The sequence below is a fragment of the Lactuca sativa genome, chromosome 3 (assembly GCF_002870075.4).
Source record: "Lactuca sativa cultivar Salinas chromosome 3, Lsat_Salinas_v11, whole genome shotgun sequence".
NCBI lineage: Eukaryota > Viridiplantae > Streptophyta > Magnoliopsida > Asterales > Asteraceae > Lactuca > Lactuca sativa.
In genome coordinates this window covers 12,926,124-12,951,052 of record NC_056625.2, presented here as the reverse complement: position 1 = coordinate 12,951,052, position 24,929 = coordinate 12,926,124, and the positions used below count along the sequence as shown (strand labels likewise).

The 24,929-nt window shown below is 31.5% G+C and overlaps 2 protein-coding genes across 2 annotated transcripts; both read left to right on the top strand.

Annotated features, from left to right (window-relative positions):
• Positions 1 to 662: 662 nt before the first annotated feature.
• On the top strand, positions 663 to 2,850 carry LOC111886465 (serine/threonine-protein phosphatase PP1). The gene is made up of 3 exons (XM_023882706.3): positions 663 to 1,524; positions 1,625 to 2,184; positions 2,421 to 2,850. The coding sequence occupies exons 1-3, from the start codon at positions 1,347 to 1,349 to the stop codon at positions 2,649 to 2,651; spliced, it is 969 nt and encodes a 322-aa protein (XP_023738474.1). The 5' UTR covers positions 663 to 1,346; the 3' UTR covers positions 2,652 to 2,850.
• A 15,148-nt stretch (positions 2,851 to 17,998) lies between these two features.
• LOC111886503 (E4 SUMO-protein ligase PIAL2) lies at positions 17,999 to 22,274 on the top strand (the record flags this gene model as incomplete). Its single annotated transcript, XM_023882757.2, has 16 exons — positions 17,999 to 18,264; positions 18,750 to 18,822; positions 18,935 to 19,000; positions 19,097 to 19,162; positions 19,265 to 19,417; positions 19,500 to 19,571; positions 19,655 to 19,722; positions 19,805 to 19,853; positions 19,946 to 20,030; positions 20,117 to 20,218; positions 20,353 to 20,404; positions 20,503 to 20,554; positions 20,646 to 20,762; positions 20,846 to 21,421; positions 21,516 to 21,819; positions 21,909 to 22,274. Coding segments are annotated over 16 exons (2,364 nt in total), but the record flags the coding sequence as incomplete, so codon positions are not given.
• Positions 22,275 to 24,929: the final 2,655 nt, after the last annotated feature.

Genomic DNA, 24,929 nt, shown 5'->3' with positions numbered 1-24,929 from the left:
ATGACAACTTAAATATGATTCAAAATGAAAGTTTCAACAAGGGTCTTGTGATCCTTAAATTATATGTGCTATAACATAAAGGTATGATTAAATGAAAGATTGTTTTTTTAACGACCAACTCATACACCCGTCAATCCACTACTAAATTACATATTTATCCCAATAAAGACTTGAAACCTCAGCCTATTCAATAAAAGACAACTAAACTACATCTAAACTCCAAGTAACACTTAGAGCAATTATCATTGATGAGAGATTAAATATTTAATATATTTTCTAACAATTTGGACGGTAGGAACAAACTAACACTACCAAAATAAATATATAAGGTATTTAAAAGTCAATTGTACATTGAATTGTGTGGAAAAAAATCACATGACATTTTCATTAAGTATTGCCAACGATCCTGCTCACTTTCTACTCTAGATTGCCATTAAATGCTTGTGTTGTTATAGAGTTTATCTACATTGCCATTGAATGCATCTCTTATCATAACAATAGTTCCCTTTATTCTTAGTATGTAATTTAAAAGCATTTACAATCTCTTATTGAGTATACCCATAAAAACCTCACTTCAAGATGATTAATTACATTTTATGATTGCTTGATTTATAGAATATACCCATAAAAACCTCACTTCAAGGTGATTAATTACATTTTTATGATTGGTTGATTTATAGATCACATGAATTCATATAAAAACTCTAAAAACAGCGAAATGATTCAAGAAAATTACATATTAATTAGAAATGTTATCTAAAAGTTGAATTGACTAAAACGCCCTTCTTTGATAGTTGGGTTTTTGAGGACTCTCTATTTTTAGAACGTATGTAAATTCAAAACCAGAAACGTCATCTTCCGGCGATTCACTTCACTCCTCGCCAGTAATGGATATCGTGGCTTTTGATCGGTAGATGCCGTGCCGTGTAAATGTTGTCTTTGCACTTGTACAACTCCACTTGTCATACAAACGAAGAGAGAGCAACAAAATTATACCGTCACCGTCGTTCATCGCCTGATACCGGAAAACAGCTAAAGGCACCGACTGTTCTTAAGTGCTCTTCGGTTCAAGTAATCATTCGGTGGAGTACGCCAAACATACACGCGTTTAGTAATTAAAGAGTTAGGTTTTGAACTTGAAGTGTGAGTGAGAAGAAAAAAAAAAAAGACATAGCTATCGTCATCTTTGTACTGAAGACCGGAAAAACAGCTAACTCAATCGGTGCACTAGCCCCTAGGTTTATCTATATCTACACATACAATGAATCATACTCTAATACTCACTTTCATCTGTGAGAAAGAGAGAGTGAGAGAAAGAGACCCGGAGTTTTGAGAGTTGAGCGGAAATGGAGGAAGCAGTCCTCGACAAGTTTATCAAGAAGCTGTTAGCGGCTAAGGTTGGATCCGTTCCGAAGCAGTTTCCCTTCTCGGAATCGGAGATTCGTAAGCTTTGTTTGGCTTCGAGAGAGGTTTTCCTTAGCCAGCCTAATTTGCTCGAACTTAAAGCCCCGATTAAGATCTGTGGTGACCAAATTGATTTCTTTCCGTATTGAACATTAATTTTTAACTAATTAAATTGTCAAATATGAGTAGCTTTTCTGATTAATAATTACTTTTTTTTCAGGTGACATCCATGGACAATATGCCGATCTCCTCCAGCTGTTTGACCATGGAGGGCACCCACCCAACTCAAATTACTTATTTCTGGGTGACTATGTTGATCGTGGTAAGCATAGCCTTGAAACAATCTGCCTTCTGCTTGCATACAAGATAAAATACAAGGACAACGTCTTTCTTCTCCGGGGAAACCATGAATGTGCTTCCATCAATCGTATATATGGTTTCTATGATGAATGCAAGAGGAGAATCAACGTCCGTGTTTGGAAGATGTTTTCTGAGTGCTTCAAGTGTCTACCTGTTGCTGCGGTTGTTGAAGAAAAGATACTTTGCATGCATGGAGGATTGTCTCCGGAGCTGAAGAAGTTGGATCAGATTCGGGGCATACCTCGCCCCATTGATGTCCCCGAACAAGGGCTGCTATGTGATTTACTGTGGGCTGATCCTGATAAAGATGTGAAAGGATGGGGGCCGAATGAAAGGGGTGTGTCGTATACTTTTGGTGCTGATAAACTTACAGAATTTCTCCACAAGCACGATCTCGACCTTGTCTGCCGTGCTCATCAGGTACATAAACAGACAAGTTGTACTGTATTTGACGTCCATTGGGCATTGTCCCAATTGACAGGAAAATTTTTACTTTTTTAGGTGCGACAAAAGATTGAAATTTTTGTCGATGGGTCCTGTTCAAGTCGCTTGGACATCAAATACAGTACAACTTATTTTTTTACAGACCTTTGGCATGTCTTTTGGCAGACATAACAAATTGGGACATATTTTCCTATTTTGTTAATGATTTTCAGGTTGTTGAAGATGGGTATGAGTTTTTTGCGGACAGGCAGCTAGTAACCTTGTTTTCCGCACCAAATTACTGTAATGAGTTTGATAATGATGGTGCGATGATGAATGTCGATGAAAAGTTAACTTGTTCGTTTCAGATTATAAAGGCTTCTTTGAAGAAAGGGAGGGTTGGTTTTGGAAAATTTAAGTTACCACCAGCAACACCCCCACACAAAGTAAAGACGGCTCCTTAGTCCTTAGTGGTGAAAAAGAGCCAGGCACAATCCCTTTGGAGCCTGTGCAATAATAATCTATATAAGTTATGTTTATGTTTAACAACTTAATTCCCAGAATTATGTTGTAGTGTGAATGTATGTTTGTGTCGCAATAAATTTGAACATTTGCCATATGCACTGTTCATGTTTAATGGTTATAATAATAATATTGTGTGTTTGATAATATGCTTTATTTCTATTTTTTTTCGTAGTTTTGGTTCAATGTACTATTATTAGTATATTAAATACCATAAATTGCTCACCTAATTGTATTTAATCTCTATTCATTATATATATACTTATAAAGGAAGATTTTTTCTTTCATCACATTCATTTGAAACTCCCATGCATTTTTCCTTTCACCACATTCATTTGAAACTCCCTTGACTTTTCAATTTCTTTCTAATAATAATCATAATTTGGATAATTAGGTTAAATAAATATCAAACCAAAAGTGTAATCATATATAAACTAAATTTCAATATTAAAATAATATGATTACTTCTACTTATAAAGTTATGTTTTTTTAACTGTTAACATATTATACTTTTATTAGTTTTAATGTATTCTTGGATGTAACCCATTATCATTTTAAAGATAAAATTTTGGAAGATAATTTGTATAAAATACTTAAATTATTGATTTTAATATAACATTACATGATCAACTTAAATATAAGTACTTTTAGTTTAACTTAAACAACCTAAATAATATTTTGTAAATAGTTAAAAGTGATAGATCTTAGTGTCTTTCTAATAATGATTATAAAGTGGTTAATAAGGGTAAATACATATCAAACCATAACTGTAATCATAAATAAACTAAATTTCAATTTTAAAATAGTATCTTTACTACTACTTATAAAGCTATGTCTTTAACTTTTAATATATTATACATAATTTATTGGATTTAATATGTTGTTATATGTAAACAATTATCAATTTAAAGCTACAACTTTTAAAAAGTTTGGACAAAATACTTAAATTGCTAACTTAAATATAACATTACAATATCAACATAAATATAAATTTCAGTTCCACTTAAAAAAGCAAAGAATATTCTGTAAATAGTTAAAAGTGATAAATTGTAGTGAATTACAAAAACTAAATTGTAGTCTTAATTTAACTAAAATATTTCTATAAATTATTTTTTATAATCATTAAAAGTTTTCAAATAAGTAGCTTAAACTGACTTATAATAACAATAGTTAAAAATAACTAAATATAAATGATTATATTGTTACCTTTAAAATCAAAAAGTAATGTTTGATGTTTTAAATAATTTTAATGATAGAAATTAAAACATTATGAAAATAAATTAAAAAAAAACTTAATTAACAATAACAACTATAAATAACATTAAACCATATATTATATTTAATTTTATTCATATGTAACTCGCGGGTGGAATTCATTTAAATGATTAAGATTATGAAGTTATAATATATGTATATATTATCATATAATTCATAATATTTAATATATTATATCAATTTAGTATACGACTTATTATATCACATGTAATAACAAAGTTATTGTTATATTTTAAAAAAACATATATTTGTAAAGACTTCAACTATATATGTGTTTCTACGCATCACAATGTCAACTTAAATATAAATTTTTGTTCTACTTAAAAAACCAAAGAATATTTTGTAAAAAGTTAAAAGTGATAAATCCAAAAACTAAATAGTAATCTCAATTTTACTAAAATATTTCCTAAATATATTTTATAATCGTCAAAAGTTTCCAAATAAATAGCTTAAAATAAATTAAAATAAGAACAGTTAAAAATAACTCTATATGAATGATTAGATTGTTACCTTTAAAATCAAAAAATAATGTTTGATGTTTAAAACATTAAGTAAATAAATTTTAAAAAAATTAATTAACAATAACAACAACTACAAATAACATTAAACCATATATTATACTAAATTTTATTCATGTGTAACTTGCGGGTAGAAGTTATTAAAACGATTGAGATTATGAAGTTATAATAGATATATATATATTGTCATAAAATTCATAATAATTAATATATTATATCAATTTAGTATGCAAATTATTATATCAAATTTAACAGTTTTATCGTTATATTTAAAAAAACATATATTTGTAAAGACTTCAACTATATAGCTGTTTCTGCGCAACACGCGGGCATTCGCCTAGTTTTAATAAAAACCTCTCTTACATGCCATGTATCCATCTTATAGACATTTGTCATTCCACGTGGCACCTTCTTAGACCACCGTATCTTCATTTTTCCGCCCAAGAAAATTTTGAAAGATAAATTTGACAATTAATTATTGATATTGATAATGTATTATTAATTGAAATTCAAATTTTTTGGATAATTTGGTTACATTAAAAAAGTTTCCTTAATTATCCCTTTTAATCGGGCACTATTTGTTGTTTCACCGGTTATCCCCAATCATGAACCAATACCTTGTTTATCCCCGCTTTTTCAGTTTATTTGGCATAATTTTTCTCCTTATTCAGTTTCCTTTTATCCCACAAAGATTTTCAAATTAGTCTTCATCATAATCTCATAAAATCAGGAACAAATCTTATGCAATTTTGAATCTTATCGGCTTCATATATTCTTTGATTTCTTTACGGCTTCCATGTCTATAGTTTCACAATTGAAATCGATTTTCTTCATTGCTTTCTACAGAAAACGATTTCATCTTTTCGTGGGACAATTTTTTCATCCGAAATTTCAATTAAAAGGTAACCTGTTCTTTACTCGTATCATCGCTTAGGGTTTCATTTTCAAAAATCATCAATTGAGCAGTGACTAATACCACTGATGTTCCTATTTCTCACATTCATCTTTGTTCTCCATCTTAGATCAACGTAGACACCATTGAATTCTTGGGTTTTTTTAATTGACGAATAGTTGGTTTGGAATAGTGAACTAATTCATCGGATTCTAATGCTTTTATGTAATGATATAATGATTTTATTGTTTGAACAGTCAGTCGATTAAAGAGTAAAATGCTTAAAAATCTTTGTGATTCCATTTAATTTCTATTCTTTCTCTCTCCTTCACTCGACAGACGGTCCTTGATGATGAACTCTACTCTCTGTCTCACTCGATCCCTTATAGAACTAGAGCTCACTTTCATATTTTAACAATTGAAATTATTATTTTATGTTATGTTTTGGTGTTAATCATCAAATTTGTAAGTCGTGTTTGTGTAAAATCTTATGCATGTAATGTGTATGTAAAATATGATGTGTGTCATGTGTATGTAATATGAGTAAAATCCGATGCAGGTGTGTGGATTCATAAAATTGATGCAGCCAGTCATAAAGATATGTGGAGCAACAGATAAAAAGTTTTATGGCACAATATCATATATCTTTGTTTTATCATATATGTGAGTGGAGACACAAAATGGGTATTGATCGATAAACAAAAGTCTTCTAACCCTTGGAACTGTAAGTAATTATATATGTGGTATTATATTATTATATATTTGTCCAATACTCTTATTTATGCTTATTTTGACACTTATTATATTAATTTGGTTTGGGAAATTTATTTTAAACTGGATTTTTTAGGTAATTGGAAAGATTGGTGAGGAGAAGGATTCTTATATTCTAGATAGAGATTCCAAGCTTATTCCTTACTATAAGCACATTGATTTTCTTCTGAAATGCATGGAGTTTATTTTTCTTGATGTTGTGACCTTCAAATGAAGTATCTTTTCTTTAATATTTTTTTTTCTTTGTTGCTGCAGAAAGCCACACAAGAAATGGACTATATGATTTTGGATGGTGAATAAAAGGTAATAGGTCGGTTTACCAAATGTCCAGTTTTATGAAAAACCAATAATACTTTGACCATTTTTTGGAAAACTCATTGTGTTATTATTAAGGTATCTTATGTTGAAAGTCTTCTTGTTATTTTGCTTACATTATCTTTTGATATATATATTATTGTGTTTTATAAATTGGGTGTTTTTTAGGTTTTAGTGGTTTTTTTATTATTCTTTTTGTTAATTTTTCTTTATATGTGTGAATGATGCACGTGATGTTGAAAGGTGAGAAAGTGAGTGTTGGGATGGGTATTGGCTAGAAGGGATGCATAACAACATGTTGTTGACATTGTCCATGAAAATTTAATCGCACATGCTTTACTTTCACATTCTTATAATTTAAAGTTTCTCAAGCAGCCTAAGTCCGCTAACACAATTGAGTGAATCTTAAGCTTCTTCGTTCTTTTTGATGTAATGTAAAGGTTTGATATGAACTACAAACCATTGAACCGAGCATCGTGTTGGATTTTAAGAAGCAATCCATCAACAAATCATCTTCCAAAGGTAAATTGAATGTGTTTCTACATGTACGTTCATTACAAATTATATTACAAACCTCCGTTCATGAAAGAAGTTTGTTAATTACATCAACACACTTTCACTTGCTCTGAAATTTATTTTGTAAAAATTCATTAATCACCATTAAAGGGCCGCTTTATCATTTGTAGCAATGTACTTAAGTTTGACTTGCATAAAAACAGTGAAATTATCATGTAAGGGATACTTTTACATTTAGGGTGACTGTCATTTAATTTGTAGTAAATAAAATATATATGAATTTACTTTATTTTTCATTTTACATATAAACGATAAATTGACTATTTCAGGTATGTTTTTACAGGCCCATCCCGCAGCCCATGCGACCGTACGGGGCCACAACAACAACTGATGGCATTTGACAACTCATAACCGTAATGTAATTTATATGACTAATTATGAAATTTATACAAATGTTTAGTCCCTAGAAATAATATGTTTAAAGTTATAAATATATGAGTCATTTAAGTATTGTGTACCAATAAAACCTCAAATATATGTAGTATCTTACACAAGTTATAAATATTATGAATTTACGAGGGACAATTCGATGAACCAAGCCATTCAATCACTAAAATTTCTTACTTCAAATATTGAATACATGTTAAATTTTATCATTGCGTCATATGAGTGTCACTTAACTACCGTTATGACATGATGTAAGAGTTGGACGTGATCAAACTTGAGGTATCTTTCGTATATTTCCCTTCTTTATTAATATGTACTATTTTTTTTCATTATGTTGGTGATTTTGCATCATCAATGTGTATTTAAGTGTAATGGATTGACTTGTTGACCAAAAATCAATCTTGATGAATATTAAACAAATAAGGAAGGTGCGGAGTGCACACTTGTTTGAGTTTATTCAAGATTCAAAGTAGACTGTCATTTAAGGGAGAAGCCCCTAAATGAACGGGGGTCTGGGGGCAACACCCCTGGGAGCGGGGTCCAAGGGGTGGCAACCCCTGGCGGGGTCCAAGGGGCAGAGCCCCTGGCTAGGATGAGTTATATTGCTATATAAAAAATGCCTTAGAAATCTGAATTTTCTATAAATAAACCCGGTTTTTTGACTTCGTTTTAACCCTTTTTAATGATCTGGTTTTAGTGATAGTTTGTGACTGTTATAAACCATTTTGACAGTTGGAGTAGTTTTTGGACAAAGAAATCTGCCTTGACAGTTTTCAGACAAATGATATACATAATCATTCTTTGGTCATTATTTTCCTGGTACAAGAACAATCACGAAATCATAACTTCATATTCTCTATTCTAGAAACTCTTCTGAGTCTTATCCGATTAAAGGTTGGGAGTACCACCCAAATACTTTAATCTGAAAGTGTTTAACATGATTCTCAGGATTTCCAAGTCTTTCCATACCCCAATTTTCTAACACATTATACTTGATATTTTTGGCTATTCTAAAACTATATTATTTTAGGTTTGTTATATGTGTAAGGAGTTATAGATAAATTGTCTTACCCTCTCCTGCATTTATACCGTAAAATATATTTGATGTTAAAAAGTCAATATTTTTGTAAGATAATAGGAATGTGATTTTGGTTGGACAGTGAAATTAATGCATGATGTCGGTAAGATTATTCCATTTTTTGTATCATATATCGATTTTTTTTATGTGGTTTCAATTCTCAAACTTATAAAATCAAATAATCAATGCATTTTCTAGATCAATGTTAATGTTGTTTATATCATTTTACTTTTTTTTACAATTATAACCTTTAATTTTCATGTTAATGTTGATATAGCCTTTATATGTCAATTATGTTTTTATTTTAATATGAATTATAGTGTTTTAGTTTCATGTTAATGTGATTCATAACATTCAACTTTTCATTTTTAATGTTGATTATAATGTTTTACTTTTATTTCCTTTTCAATTATATCATTCAACTTTCATGTTAATATCATTTATAGCATTCTACTTTTTTAATATGGTCTTTTTTGCACCATGGTTTCAAATATGGATTTTTTTTAGTATTTCTCGTAAATGCATGAAATACCATCTACTTTCACAATTTATAATTTATGGAATCTTTCATAATAACATTCTCTTTTGTAAATGTACTTTTTTCAATTTCGAACATAGACCAAAAAATAAAAAAAATAAAAACAAAAACTTTTTATTTTATCAAATTCTATTTTTTGGAAACTATCATTTATAGCATTCTACTTTTTAAAATAGTGTTTACAACATGGAGGGAAAATTTTAAAACATCATATTTTATAGCATTCTATTTTCTAGAAAACTGTCATTTATACCATCCTACTTGGTAAATGTTTTTTTTAATATTTTGAACAGGGAAGGAGTAGAAAAGAAGTATGTAGTTGAAAAATAGTTAGTAAAAGAATATTTTATATTTAGAAATCTTGAAGCAATGGAATATTTTAATGGAATATTGTATACAAAATGTGCTAGTAAATTTATGATTAATATATATATATATATATATATATATATATATATATATATATATATATATATATATATATATATATATATAATTTGTCAACCGTGGTGGTGACCACGAGTTATAACCTAGTTTTTGAGCATGATCGATTGACCATGTCTGTGCTTGAAAGAGTAAACTAGATTTAGTTCCGCATACCGCTTAACCAACTCTTGCCTCATGGTATTATTGAATTTCCATATAATGATATTTGGTGAGTGTAAAATTATTAAAATGTCCATAAACTTTTATAGACAGTAGTAAATAAAAAGCAAGAATGTACAAGACGGTGAGCCTTGATTACGACATCATGGTACTGAGAACGATGTTTGATTTATAGTTGCTTATGTGTCACGATTTTTGACTTTCACACCAAATGACATCCTTGTGAGACGTTACTTATAGAAACTATCATTTTTTTTTCAGGTGGGGCCGTTTACAATTTGGACAAAAGTGAATTATTAAATTGAACAATTTTGATTGAACTATTTGGTGTGTATATATATATATATATATATATATATATATATATATATATATATATATATATATATATATATATATATATATGATTAGTTTTAGTAAAACCAAATTATTGTTATAGATTTTGGTTTATAAAATAAAAACGAAATAGTCCAGAAAAAACCGAATAAAAATTTCTTATTTATATATTTTATATTTTAACACATATCTTTACTCATTTATTAATTTACTAAATTGTATAACTAGATTAGACAAGTCTCACCAATAAAAAACCTTAATATGTATTTCTTTTCTAAAAGTTTTGTATAAGTAAAATATTAAATTTTAATATAGTTTTTTTAGTATGGTTTTATAAATTTAATTCACAACTAAGCAATTTGTTTTTGTTTATTTTACAAAGTTTACTAATATTCAAGTTGGATACTATTTAAAATGTCCCGGCTCTTAAAAGTCGAGTTTTAAAAACTAAATCAAGTCGAATTGTAATTTGTTTGATTCAGATTGGATTTAAATTTAAAATTTTACTTTTCGGGTGACTTTTTGGGAAGCCCGTCCCCACTGTGCTCAGGGCCCGACTGGCATGCCAATGGTAGTGACAATTATCTTGTTCCCTAAATACTAAAATCAATTTGTACTTATTAGAATAGATCAAACTGGATTATCCAAACAAACAATCATATTTGCATCTGAGTAGGCACACTCCTCTGTTTCCCATCGCCTCTTCATCTCCTTTGGCCATGGATCTGTCGTCACCCATCTTGCACCATCGTTCTACCTTTCCTCTTCCTTACATCACACCAGCGACACCACCTGCCACCGAACCTAGTAAAACTCAACGAAACAAGTAGATGAACTGAAAATCTAAAATCCCTAAATTAGGGTTCCTTCGCTCCTAATCAATTAAGTAATTCATGATTTGATCTGAAAACACAATTCATACTTGAGATTTCAAAAAAGGAAAAACAAGAATCAATATGAACCTGTGGATTCTCTATGCATAAATGGGTTGTACCAAGTTGCACTTGTCCTAATTTGCATCCGATTGTATACACACTGTTGAAGGATGAAGATTTTTTATTAAGTAATCAGTTGGGTTGTGGGTTCGATGATGGTGGTGGGATCAATTTCTTCACCAAAGCATGTACACAACAAGAAAAGTATTTAGGAGTAGTTCGCTCTTATCTGTGGAGAGAGAGCGAGTGAGAGAGAGAGAGAGGTGACCCATGTTTATTATTAATAAAATATCAATTTAAATAGAATATATATATATATATATATATATATATATATGTGTGTGTGTGTGTGTGTGTGTGTGTATGTATATATATATCACAAGAGCATTTTAGTCTTTTTAGTCTTTCGAAGGACTAAAAACCCAGAAAAAAATACATACTATAAGGACCATCTTTGCAGTTTTGCTTATATTTTAAAACATTTTTTAAATAGAATAAAATACAAATTTGGTCCATGTGATTCACAAAAAAAATGTTGAAGTCCAGAAAGTTTCTGAATTGGACCATTGGTCTAAAATTGAATTTTTTTGTGGTTCTTGTCCATTGATAAAAGTGAAAAGTCTATTTACCCTTTTAATTTTAGTTTTCCATTTTTTATATGTATGCAGATATCTTTTTAATTTAAAACTAAGGCTATTGGGTGTGGGCAACATGTTATTACATGTTATCACACCCAAAGTGTTCATATCATCATCATAATCATACTTTTGGTGTTATAACACCCAAGGTGGAAATGAGCAACGCCAAATAACATTTGATAACACCTACCATTTTCTATTTATTTTTTACTTTTTTATGTTTTTAATTTCTATTTTTCTATTTTGTTTTATTTTTTAATTTATGTCATAATATTTTTTAAAAACCATATAAATTAAATAAAACATAATTAAAATAAATACTTAATTAAACATACCATTTTAAAAATAAAAACGACATTATAACGAAAACAAATATTGACCGAAAACATAATAAATTTAAAATTTTAAAACCGATACACTATTCTTCGCCTAAATATTTTTGTTCGATCTTCGCCTTCATTTTTCGGAGCACTTCCAACCGTCTCAGTGGCATATTCTCCTCGATAGTTTGAAGAATTGCTAAATCCCTCGCAATGTGATCTTCCTCGGCTTCACGACGAAGGAACTCCAAATGCTTGTTGGGTTTTTATTCAAAAATCCGGTTTCACAACCGGTAAAAATGACAACGAAAACTTTAAAAATGATGAATAAAACAAAAAATATTTTACCCACCAATGATCATTTTGCAAGAGTTAGAAAGATTAAAACAACCATAGAAGGGAAAACATAACAACCTTTGAAGACTTTGATCCTCATGGGAGGTTGGAAGTTGATGAAGTGTGATATGAAACTCTAAAGGAAGCATTCTCTACAAGTATCAACCAAGCAAGAGTAAAACCATAAAAACATGCTAGTATTCACTTGTAATTTGTTGTTCATAAGCTCTATGAAATATATACCAAATATATGTTCAAAGGTGAAGCAACAAAGGGGCTTTGTCTAGCATCAAAATGCAAGAGAATGGAGGAAAAGAAGAGCCTTCAAATCTCGAAAATTTGGCAATCCTCTAGAGAGCATGGAGCTCTTATATTTGGCTCTATGAGGAGGAAGAACAAGACTTGCAAGAAGTGTTTCAAAAACCCTTCCATATTCTTTCTTATATAATGACCAAAAAATGAAAGGAGACCATAAAGTAAAAGGAGAGACAGCTTTGTCCCAAGCATGGCAAAAGAAGACCATGCTTGGTCTCCTCCCTTAATTTTGAGAAAAACATGTCCAAAAGAAGACAAAAGGTGTCTCATTGCTAGTTTATATACACATACCTGTTATGTGTTGAAATGAAAATTAATTTTTGTAGAAAAAGTAATTCATAAACATTGACAATTAATTAATTGGGATGAATAGTTAAAAATGATATATTAATAATGGATTAATGAAAAAATAAATGTATATTAATATACATAAATTAAAGAACGGTTTGTATATGATACTCATTATATACATATTAACATAGGTATTCCATAGATTTAGAAGGCTCTTATGAGAAAAATGGAACATATATAAACTAAAGACTAAAGGACGGTTTATATATATTAATCATAATTATATATAATATATATAAATTAAAGGACGATCTGCATATAATAATCATAATAATTATACATATTAATGATATCTTGTAGATTTTGAGGGCTCTGTGTGGAAAAAATGGGTTTTTCATTTGGATATATATATATATATATATATATATATATATATATATATATATATATATATATATATATATATATATATATAGAGAGAGAGAGAGAGAGAGAGAGAGAGAGAGAGAGGGGGTTATTGACATAGAAGCACAATAATGTTTTTTATTTGGCTTTAAAAGGTCCTTCAACTAATTTTCATACCTCTGACTCCACTAAAGAGACAAATTACCTATCAAAATAAGGTTTTCTTCATTTTATTACCGGTTACCTGGTTGGTCAACGAAAGTCAAATGTGACGTGGTGTATGGTATCCAGGTGGTGTCCAGTCAACTTACTACATAAGCTTCGTAAGGGTTCAATAGATCCACTCTCACTATTTCCTTACCCTCTAACGAACACCAACCTTTCGACCATGTCTTCCTCCTTCGAATCCTATAACATTGTTGCCATTTATTGGATTAAAGCGAATCCTCCCTGCTTGTGTCGCGATCAGCCTGTATTGAAGCTTAGAGAAGCTTGGAAGCCTAACAACCCAGCTCGCCGCTTCTATAATTGCGCAAAATCAATGGTATGGTATCCTTCGTTACAATCGATAACCTTTAAACCTAAAGTTTTGATTTTTGTACTGCAAACCCCCTATTTTGATTGACAAAAAACCCCATTTACAACAAGAAAACTCTAAATTTGGAACAGTAAAACCCTTTTTTTGTGACTTTCTTTTGTAGATATCCAACGATAGTTGCAACTTCTTCCAGTGGCTTGACCCAACATTACCAAAACACCACAAGGATACATTATGGAACATGAAACTTAGGATCGAAGACCTTTTGGTTAGGAATGATCAAGTTGTTGAGTTGCAGAAGAAGGTGGAGAAGCACAAGCTTCTTAGGAAAGCTGAGAAGGAACTTGTTGAAGATAGGATCCAAGAACTACTCATTGAGATTGAAAGTCTGAATAAGATTTAAAAAAAGGTTGTTTTGATTGCTCTAGTATGCTTGTTTTATGTGGTCATGTACTTTAAGATGGTCTAGGTGACGTAGGATGTTGGGTCATTGTGTATAAGTGGTTTTTGGATCATGGTGCATATGGGGATGGTCTTTTTGGACGGTCTTTTGGTTGATTAGGTATTTGGAATGATGCAGGGTGTATAGGGTTGCTTAATGGTGTAATGGTGGTATACATAATGATGATCCTTTTGACAGTTTAGTATGGGAAATGTACTTTAGCCCCATTATGTATGGTCATGTAACACCTTTTGTATGGACTAATTATATAATATAAAGCATGGATTATGTTATATTTTAACTTTTTTATGGTTCCTTGATAGTATATTGCATGAACTGTTATATTGTCCCCAAAGAATGCAAGTTATACGGTCCACTACCCTTATATAATATCATGCATGAGTTGTTATATGGTCCACAAATAATTTTTTAAGTAGCATGGTCTATATAACAATTACAGGAGGGACAAGAAATAAAGGACCATCTAATGCATAAAAAGGACACAAAGGACACTGGATCCTACAAGCGAATATATTAATAACCAAAGTAAGTGCAAAACATTAGATAACAATTCTGACATAGAATCTTTAAAAGCAAACATCCTAACATGTTTTTATTACATAATATTTTACTACATAATAAAGGACACATCCCATGCAGTTCCCATGCAAAAACAACATAAGTTGATAGGTTTTTCTGAAGTGTTCCCCTCTCCATTCTTTCCTGTAACTTGAGTTGTCAATTTTTTTTGATGATCCTTTTACTCTTTTTCCTCCTCTTAACCTAGGGAATTACAACATTACCCCTATCCCTTGTTACTTGTGTGGTCCCACTCTCCCTAGTACCTTGTATATCCCCACCTTCCATTCTTGTCATACTTCCACTTGCAACCTGTGGTCTTTTTCTTCACATTTTCACCCTATTATACACACATAATAAACACTTAAATGAAACATACTTAATAAGAAATAAGAATTTTTATTTACCTTTGTTGTCTTAGTCCTCTTAACCTTACTACCATGTGTATCGCCACCTTCTGAAAAAAATAGGAACCATTATTATAAGTCTGAAAACCTAGGGAGTCATGGCCCCCTCTTGCCCCTTAAAGGTTTTGGCCCTGCAATCAGCGTACAATCCCTAAAGCGACTACGCTACGCGTACATGTTGAGTACGCCTCGTGTACTCAACAAGTTGGGCTTCAGACTCTTGGGCTTTTGGTTTGGGCCATGTTTAGACTTAGATGTTTAGGGCCTTGTTGGGCCATCAGGTTTTTGGGCTGATGCTTGTTTTGGGTTCGCTTAGAAAAGGCCCATGAAAGAGATTTGGGACCAATTTGGAAAATTTGGCCATAATTGGGCTTGGAATGATTATTTTGGAATTTTGGGCTTTTGGACAATTGGTATGGGCCTAGTCTTTGGGCCAAGTTAGGTAAAGGGTAAAAAGGTCTTTTACCCTAGTTTAGACTCTTTGTGTGAATTGGGATCCAATTATTGATTGAATGATTATTTTGTATTGATAACGCATGGATTTTAGCAGCCATAGATTCTTTCTGTAAGATTTGGCGGTGCGAGGTGAGTTTCCTCACTGTGTTTAGTGGGTTGAAGGCACCAATACCGGCCTATGGTTTTGTTATGTTAGGATGCTAGATTTCTGCGTGACTCTTGCACGTGTTATGTGCTCGTATGCTTACCGGACGGGGCCTGATAACCATTCTGTATGCTATGTATCTTTGTGATTATTGCATGTGTTATGCGTTTATATGTTTATATGTTTTATATGTATACTGGACGGGGCCCGATGACTGACAGATCTGTATACCGAGCGGGGCTCGATGTTGGGCGGGGCCCATTATGTGTTTATCATGTATGATATGTGACATCTTGGGGAACTTACTAAACTTTATGCTTATTCAGTTACTTCTAGTTTCAAATGGAAGAGCTCCAGATGATTGCAAAGCACACACCATTCTTTTCCGCATCTTTGTGACTTACTCTAATATCGACGGTGTATTGATACATTTGATAATCTTGGTTTTATAACAATTTTTTGAGTTGTTGTTTTTATTAATCTAAAAATGAATCACAATATTTTGATGAATAAATGAAGATTTTTGATAAAGAATTGGTGTTTTTATGAAGTATCGATGTATTTTTTTAAAATGAAGAACAAGCAGTAAAACATATGACGTTGATGAAGAACATATGATATTGATGAACATATGATGTTGATGAAAAACAAATGATCTTGATGAAAAAAAGAGAAAAAATCCAGATGAATAAATAAAAGATGATGTGGAAAATTACTAGTATATATATATATATATATATATATATATATATATATATATATATATATATATATATATATATAAAGAGAGAGAGAGGTAGGTTCAAATGTTTTTCACATCTGTTGTGTGCTAGAATGCACCAATAGGAATTTAGTATTAATTATATGTATATTAAATGCTATCCATACTTATAACTCATTTTTATGGAAACTAATTAAATTCGTTATTAATGTCAACAATAATATTCTTTCAAAATGAATTCATATCTAGAAGAATGAGAGTGTATTGTAGCAGAATGTGAGTATATTCTAGTAGATAACACTCTTGTTCTTCATATTCAATGCAACTTTATTGTAGTTTAAGCGAGTGAGTCCTGAAACAAAATACGAACTCATATATAAACACCTAGATGCGAATTCATTATGAAAGAATGTTATTGCTGAGATTAATGACGAAATTAATTAGTTTCCATAAAAAGAAAATTATAATTATGAATATCATTTAATATACATATAATTATGGAAATCATTTAATATCTATATTTATTTAATTAAATAATTAGTTATTTTACTAAATTTCTATTGGTATATTCTTGCACACAATAAATGTAAGAAACAAAATAACCTAACCCTATCTATATATATATATATATATATATATATATATATATATATATATATATATATATATATATATATAATTTAAAACTAGTTATATATGTTTCTACGAAATAAAAGTCAAAGACTTTTAAGATTTGAAACCAAAGAATTATATTTAGTAAATCCATTTAATTATAATATGGTTTTATTTATAAGAAATTTATTAATTAATATTAAATTAAAAAATTAAAAGACAAATTTATTTACGAATATATATTTTCTTCTGATTCGACATAAAAATCTTGACCATTGTAAATGGTGAATATTTGGATTGGAACCGATCAGACTGACTCTTGGACCATATTGGTTTTATAAAAATTGATGAATTTTGGACTGAATCTGTTGAGCCTTACTAGGTTACCAGGTCTAGGTCTAGTTTTCATTTTTTGGACATAAACGTGAATATTTGGATCAAATCGAACTAGATATGTTTTGCAGAAATTGATGAATCTTTGATCGGATCTATTGAAGCTATCCGGGTCCGGTTATTGGTCCGCGCTGGAGGTCCAAATATTCACCCTATTCTAACCCCAAATAAGTTAAAAGGTTTGAGTCTTTTCTATTATATTGTACAAAAACCAAGTTACAAGAAAGGATTTTTATTAGGTTTTTTTTACTCATGAACATTTGAAGATGAATTATTAACTTTTTAAATTTTGTGGCCTTTTAATCGTTTATATGAGTTAAGTTATTTTTTTTCTTGTAACTTAACTTTGTATGAAACTCATGTTAGGTGGTTGTTTAGATATAGTTGCCTTTTTAATTTGGTTTCCTTTTATCAATTCTCTTTCTTTTTCTCTCTCAAAATCAATATAAATAAATTATTTTTAATTGCATCCGAAACGGCAAGAGATCGGAACAATACTTCGAATAAAGTTTAAAATTTACTTTCTATTTTTTCTTGCGTTCTTCATTTTGCCGAGTCGGCCTGCGAGAATGACCGGAACGGTGGACACGTCCACTGCACAGGCACTATCACCGTCCTACGTCAACTCTTTCCGCATCTCCGCCGTCACTAGCCGATTACTTGTCCACCTTGGCGGCGATATCCATACCGAAAATACAGAGTTCTTCAACCTCTGCCTCTCTCTTGCCAGGTGTTCCTTTGTTATTTCGATATTTTTTTTTCAGTTACTACTATTTTTTTGTAGTCGATTAGCTGTGAATTATTCTTACGCATGATGTGCGTATTTTGTTTGTCTACGATTATGACGAAATAGCTCTGATTATAAGTGCTTCAAGCCCTAATTGACGAGTTCAGCCCGATTTCTTTCTCACATACATACACAATCTGATTTTGAAAAGTTCATGTGCTTTGGGAAAAAAGAACATACTCAATTGTTCAAGAAAGAGCTACACTTTGTTTATGTAGGATTGTCAGCTATTGAATTCTCAGGTCCCAATGTTTAGGCAAAATTTACTGAAAAGGGGAACTGAAAATCTCAAGGAACACATGTGCATGGTATAGCATACACCAAAGGGTGCACGAAAACCTATAAAACTAGGACCCAAACATGAACTATCAAAACTCATATATGCCTCTTAATTACTGACTATGTATGATACATATTGACAATTACAGAGGTATTGACTATGCTGTTGCTAACAATGAAATCCCTGGAAGAGCTCCAGATCTTCCCTATTTGATAAAACAGGTTACCTTTTTTTTTTCTTCCACTATTGTTGATAACTGATAACTTCTCTTTAAGTGTTCATAATTCAATATGCTTCCAGAAGCAAATTCTGATGACACTACTATGTGATTAGGTATGTCAGCGGAAAAATGAACCACAATTGCAAGCAGCTATTATGGTGCTAATGATCTCTGTAAAGGTACTAATGTTATACAAATACCATCAAGTGCATAAATTTTCACTTTTTGTTATTTCAGTAATCATGTTTCTTTCTTTTTTATTTATATATTGATAGAGTGCATGTACTAGTGGGTGGTTCAATGAGAAAGAGAAGGAAGAACTTCACCTTCTCTCAGAAGAGGTTTGTGATGAATGGTTTTAGGCTTTTAAGCACCCGTTCTCTTTCATCTTTCTAGAACATTCTCTTATAAATGAATTGAATAATTCTTTCTGTAAATTATAGATGCAAAGCAGTTTCTGTAGTGTGAATGTTAAAGATATGAATTCCAATATGAAGAACAAGGAGAGCAACTTGCATCCCACCCTCTCCACCATTATGTCAAGATACTTTCCAGGAATGAAAATGGGAGAAATACTTTGTCTTGTTGAAGCCATGGTAATCATAACAATCATAATGTTCAATTTTTTTTAATCATGCAAATCTGTTATCTAATTATTGTTCTATCTGTAAATCATAGACTGGTTATGATTCATATGTGACCGATCTTCATATTTCAAAGAGTGCAAGAGCTTCTACTAATGACAAGATAGTAAGCATTTCTTAATTCCTATCATGTTTATTCAGTTATGTTTTACTTTTTTTTTTATTGATTGATATTTAACTTTTCTGCAGTATTTATTTGTTGCTCAAATAGATAATATAGAGACATCATCATGCCTCATAAGTCCCCAACAAGTCAAGTATGTACTTAATTTCAATATCTCAATCCTTCTTTCCCACTAAAGTATGCTAACCCATGTTTTAATTTTCTTAAATTTGTAGTTTTTTATTGAATGGTGAAGGAGTTGAAAGGAGGACCTGTATTTTTAGGGTTTGTACATTTGTTCCATGACTTTTTTATATAATGTGGTTTTAGCGAACACTAAATTATTTATGTTTTTTTTTTGAAAAATTTCTAATCAGGATCCGGGCCCACAAGCTCCAACACCTGTGACACATATGCTTAAATATGGAAGTAATCTTCTTCAAGTTGTGGGCCAATTTAATGGTAAAATACACAAACATAATTTTTTTTATTTTTATCCTAGTACAATTTACATTCTAAAGTCTAAACTTTTATATAATTCTATTTAGGGAGATATATTATAGTCATTGCCTTCATGAGTGTGGTCTCAAATCCCACCTGTCCTCCCATTCTAGATTATGTTCCACTAGCTGCTGCTGCACCTGATTCAGGTATACCCATGTTATAAACAATTAATATTAAAATATGAAAGGAATTGAAACTTATTTTTAGGGTTCTTTTTTTCCATTTTATGTATAAATGTCAAGTTCTTTTTTGGGTTCATTTCTTTTTGTTCTGATGATAGATAATGAGATAATTGAAGGGCCTTCAAGAATATCACTAAAGTGTCCAATAAGGTAATACTAATCACAGTTTAAATTTAATATATTCTTAACAAAAAAAAAGGATTTCTATAACTGAAACAAAATTCTTTTTGTTTTATTTTATTATACAGCTTTAGCCGTATCAAGATCCCTGTTAAAGGACATACATGTAAACATCTTCAGGTAAGTTCTTTTATATTCATGCTGCATCACTTGTCAAAAAAAAAAATCTTTTTTAATTTTGTTTTATAATTTACTCTTTTACCCCTGGCAGTGCTTTGATTTTAATAATTATGTGGGCATAAACACAAGAAGACCACAATGGCGCTGTCCTCACTGTAGTCAATCTGTCTGCTTTCATGACATCCGAATCGACCAAAGAATGGTCAAGGCAAGTCAAAGTTTCATATTCCTCTTGTTCTTCATTTCTTCCTATTTTGTTTTATTAAAAGAAAATCATTAATGATTATTTAGGTTCTTAAAGAGGTAGGAGAAGATGTTTCTCATGTCAAAATCTCTAGTGATGGTTCATGGGAAGCTGTCACTGAAAGTAACGAAAACAGTGACAAACAAAATGACGCGCCACCTGTCCATCAAGACACCAGTATACAAAATATAGATGACATTATGGACCTTACTGAAGGTGATAATAATGAAGTGGATGATAAAAAACCCAGTGTCAATAATGTCAATAAAAATATTCCACCACATATGGAAGACGGGTTTTGGAGAGAGTTTTATTCACCTTCACTTCCAACTAGGATTGCTAATACAAGACCAGATGCTGCTGACTTGATTCCTGGAAGACCCATTTTCAACTCCATTCCCGGTCAAAGTCAAAGTCAAAGTCAAAGTCAAAATGACAACTCGAATAATGGTAGTAATGTGCACTCTAGGTATCCAACACACATGTTGAATGTAACAAGAGCACCTAATACTATTCAAGCACTGCCAGCTCAGACAAGTTCAAGATCAGCTGATGTGGACAGACAACAACAAAACTTTTCCCAAATTCTAACTAACCTTCAATCCGCACGTATGAGTTCTCAGGTATAAATACGATGTTTTTTTTTTTTTTTTTTTTTTTTAAAATGTAAAAATTCCAACCTTTTTATTTTTATTATTATTTTTTTGTCATCATCAGATCCCACAACAAAAGGGAAGGAATATGTCACCTCTTCCACCAGACCGTTTCTGGTCACACCCACCGCAGTCTATTAACCAGAGGACTCCGGTTCCGGTTCCGATGCGACCATCGGCTCCAACACCTCCGGCGGCTCGTCCACCTGGCGGCGGTGGTGTGGGCCCCAATCCCATGACTAGTCAATCCCATTATTCATTGGCTGATATTCAACGGGCCACCAATGTTTTGAGGACACCGTCTACACCCGTTTCAATCCAGACACCCGCACCATCTATGCCAGTGACATCAACCGCAGACCAAAGAGGTATGCATGATTATGAGTTTTGTTTTTTTCAATTTTCATTTCACCCCCTTGGAGTTTACATAATAATCCCAAACTCCCCCTTGGTACAGATCCAGGGAGTTCAGGGGATGCTAACTGGAGGCCAACAGGACGGATGAGAGGGAGTTTATCAGGGCGGGCATACTCGGAAGCTTTGAACCAGTACATAATTCAACCGAATCAACCGGTTCAAGCTGCTAGACCACCGGTTTTGAACACTCCAAGACCATTCATACCGCCACATCTGCAAGCTCTAATGGCGAATAACTTGAGATCTCAAAATGGAGAAGGTGGTGGTCCTGATTCAGATGGTGGGGTTTTGCCAGATAAGTGATTTAGGTGTTTATGTAATGATTTGGTGATATTATTGTTGCTTGTTGTAATTGCTTTTGTTCTTTGATGACCTTGAAACATAAAAAAGTTTGATGACCTTGTAATTGCTTTGTTTTTAGGTTTTAGATGTAGACAGGAATTTTAATTTGGTGACTTAGGTGGCATTGATTTTGATACCCATGCATTAGTTAGAGATTTAGAGGTGTGTTCGAAGGGTCAGATCTTGAAATGATCAAAATGACCTTGTTTACTTCTGGCTAGTCGATACACATTCACATCAGACCTATCATACTTTTCGTGAATAGCTAGGCATTATTATAAAACCATTTGTCAACAACTCCTAAGTTAAATGACATCATTTCATTTATGTACATGTAATTATACAATGTCGATCACAAAATTCCATTTTATTTCTTGATATTAGAAATGAAAATAACCTTTCAATGACATTTACGGGTGGTTTTGATGATTTTAAAATTACTTTTACGTCCTTCCCATATATAATGTCATCACCTTGTAGTGAATGAACTTAAATTATCTTTTTCCCTAATATAATTCAACCTGATTGGCACCAAGCCAGTCTATTCATAAAACTATATACATTCAAGGTTTCCTATTAGCAATAATTTGACTGTGAAGTGAAGGTCTTTCCATCAATTTTATTTGTACAATGAAAGGATATGATGCATGGATCGACCAAATTGATCATATGTGTGTATCATGCACATGGATTGTTTGTGTAGATGGATAGACAAACATATCAACTAACCGATCAATTAGACAGAGATATGCATCCATCGAGCAGATAAATTAGGTAGATAAGTCGGAGGAATGTAATGAATGGAATGGTAAAAAAATAGGTGGGGATAGGATGGGATGGTTTGGTTGGACGGATAAAGGGATAAACTTGATAGATCAAATGGATAGATTATGTAGATAAGATGGATAGTTTGATTAGATGAATCAGATGAATAGATTAGACATGATCGTATGGATGGATCAACATGAAATATATATTGAGTGGATCATACAAATGGACTAGACAAATAGTTTTATTAGATGGATCCATTAGGGGGAGGGAGTCATTCCTTCCAACCCACTGAACCCACTGTCACATCCATTTTTGTCTCTTATTTTTCTTCATTTTTTCCAATCCACAACATACAGAAATCCTATATTTCTCAGCTCACTCAATTAAAAAAAAAATACAAAACAACTAAGGTACAAGTTTTAAAACACATGGTACAAGAGAAAATGACAGAGAGAAAGTAGAGAGAGAGAGAGGATGAAGTGGGTTAGGGAAACCAAATAAACAATCCGCTGAAGAGGGAGTGGTACCGACGCTAACTCTATTGCTAATTAAGATTTTATCTTGATTGTTTTGTATTTTTTTTTATAATTGAATCAGTTGAAAAAGATAGGGTTTCCGTGTGTTGTGGGTTGGGAAAGATGAAGAAAAATGAAAGAGAAAAACTGATGTGGCAGTGGGTTCAGTGGGTTGGGAGGGAATGACTCCTTCCTTCCTTAGGTGGGCCGTATACATAAATTAAATCAATGATAAATGGATCAATTAGATTGGTGGATGGTGAATAGAGGTATTTATTAGACAAATGAATCGTTTGGATGAATAAAATCGATAAATAAGTCTGATGGATAAGATTGATTAGATGGACAAATCAGTTTATCAATCTGACGGTTGGATATGTAGGATTGAACAAATGGATGGATGTATGGGCGGATCATATACATGTATATGACAAATGAATAGGATGGACAGCTCAAATAGATAGAATAAATGGATTGAATATATGCACATGCTATATGAATACGATGGACAAATCAATAAGATGGGCTACTTAGTTGGATGTATGAAGATTGATGGATATGGTAGATGGAAGAATAGATGTATTAATGGATGTATTATGTGGATCTGGTGGATAGATTACATATATAAAGTGGATGGATCAAGTGAATAGACCAAATTAATAGATTAACTTATTTAGATGTATTAGATTAATATATTGGATGTATTAAATTGATTGATGGGTGAATTAGATGGATGAATTCAGTGCAATAGATGGATGAATCAGATGTATGTATTAATTAGATAGATCCATAGAGTAAATGAATAAGATAGATTGGTCAATAACATGAATTGATTGCCTTAATGGACAAAATGGATAAATCAGATGGATGGATGGATTAGTTATATGGATAGATCGAGTAGATCAGATAGATGTATTAAGTGGATGTTTCTATTGGATCCATGGATGGATGGATTAGTTATATGGATAGATCGAGTAGATCAGATAGATGTATTAAGTGGATGTTTCTATTAGATGGATCGACTGGATTTAAAGAACATATTGTATGGCTAAATCAAATCAGTAGATCAAAAGGATATTTCCAGTGGATAGATGGATTGGGTTGATCAATTAGATGTATTAAAGAAGATGAACTAGTTTTGGGAAAAGAGACCTACGTCTCAACAAAATTTTCACTAATTTGGTGCATTGATTGGATGGGTCGATTGGACAGATTAATAAGATTGATCTATTAGATGGATAAAAAGGGACTATGGGGATGTTTTTGGAGTTATGGATCAATGGGATTCATTACAGTATTGGATCAGTTATATGGAATGATTAAACTGTAAAATCCATAAAAATCATGAAAAATTTAAACTTTTTAAAACCAACAAAAAGACATAATTGTTTACAATATAAATTCCAAAACTTGTTTAATATCAAAGTATTCCC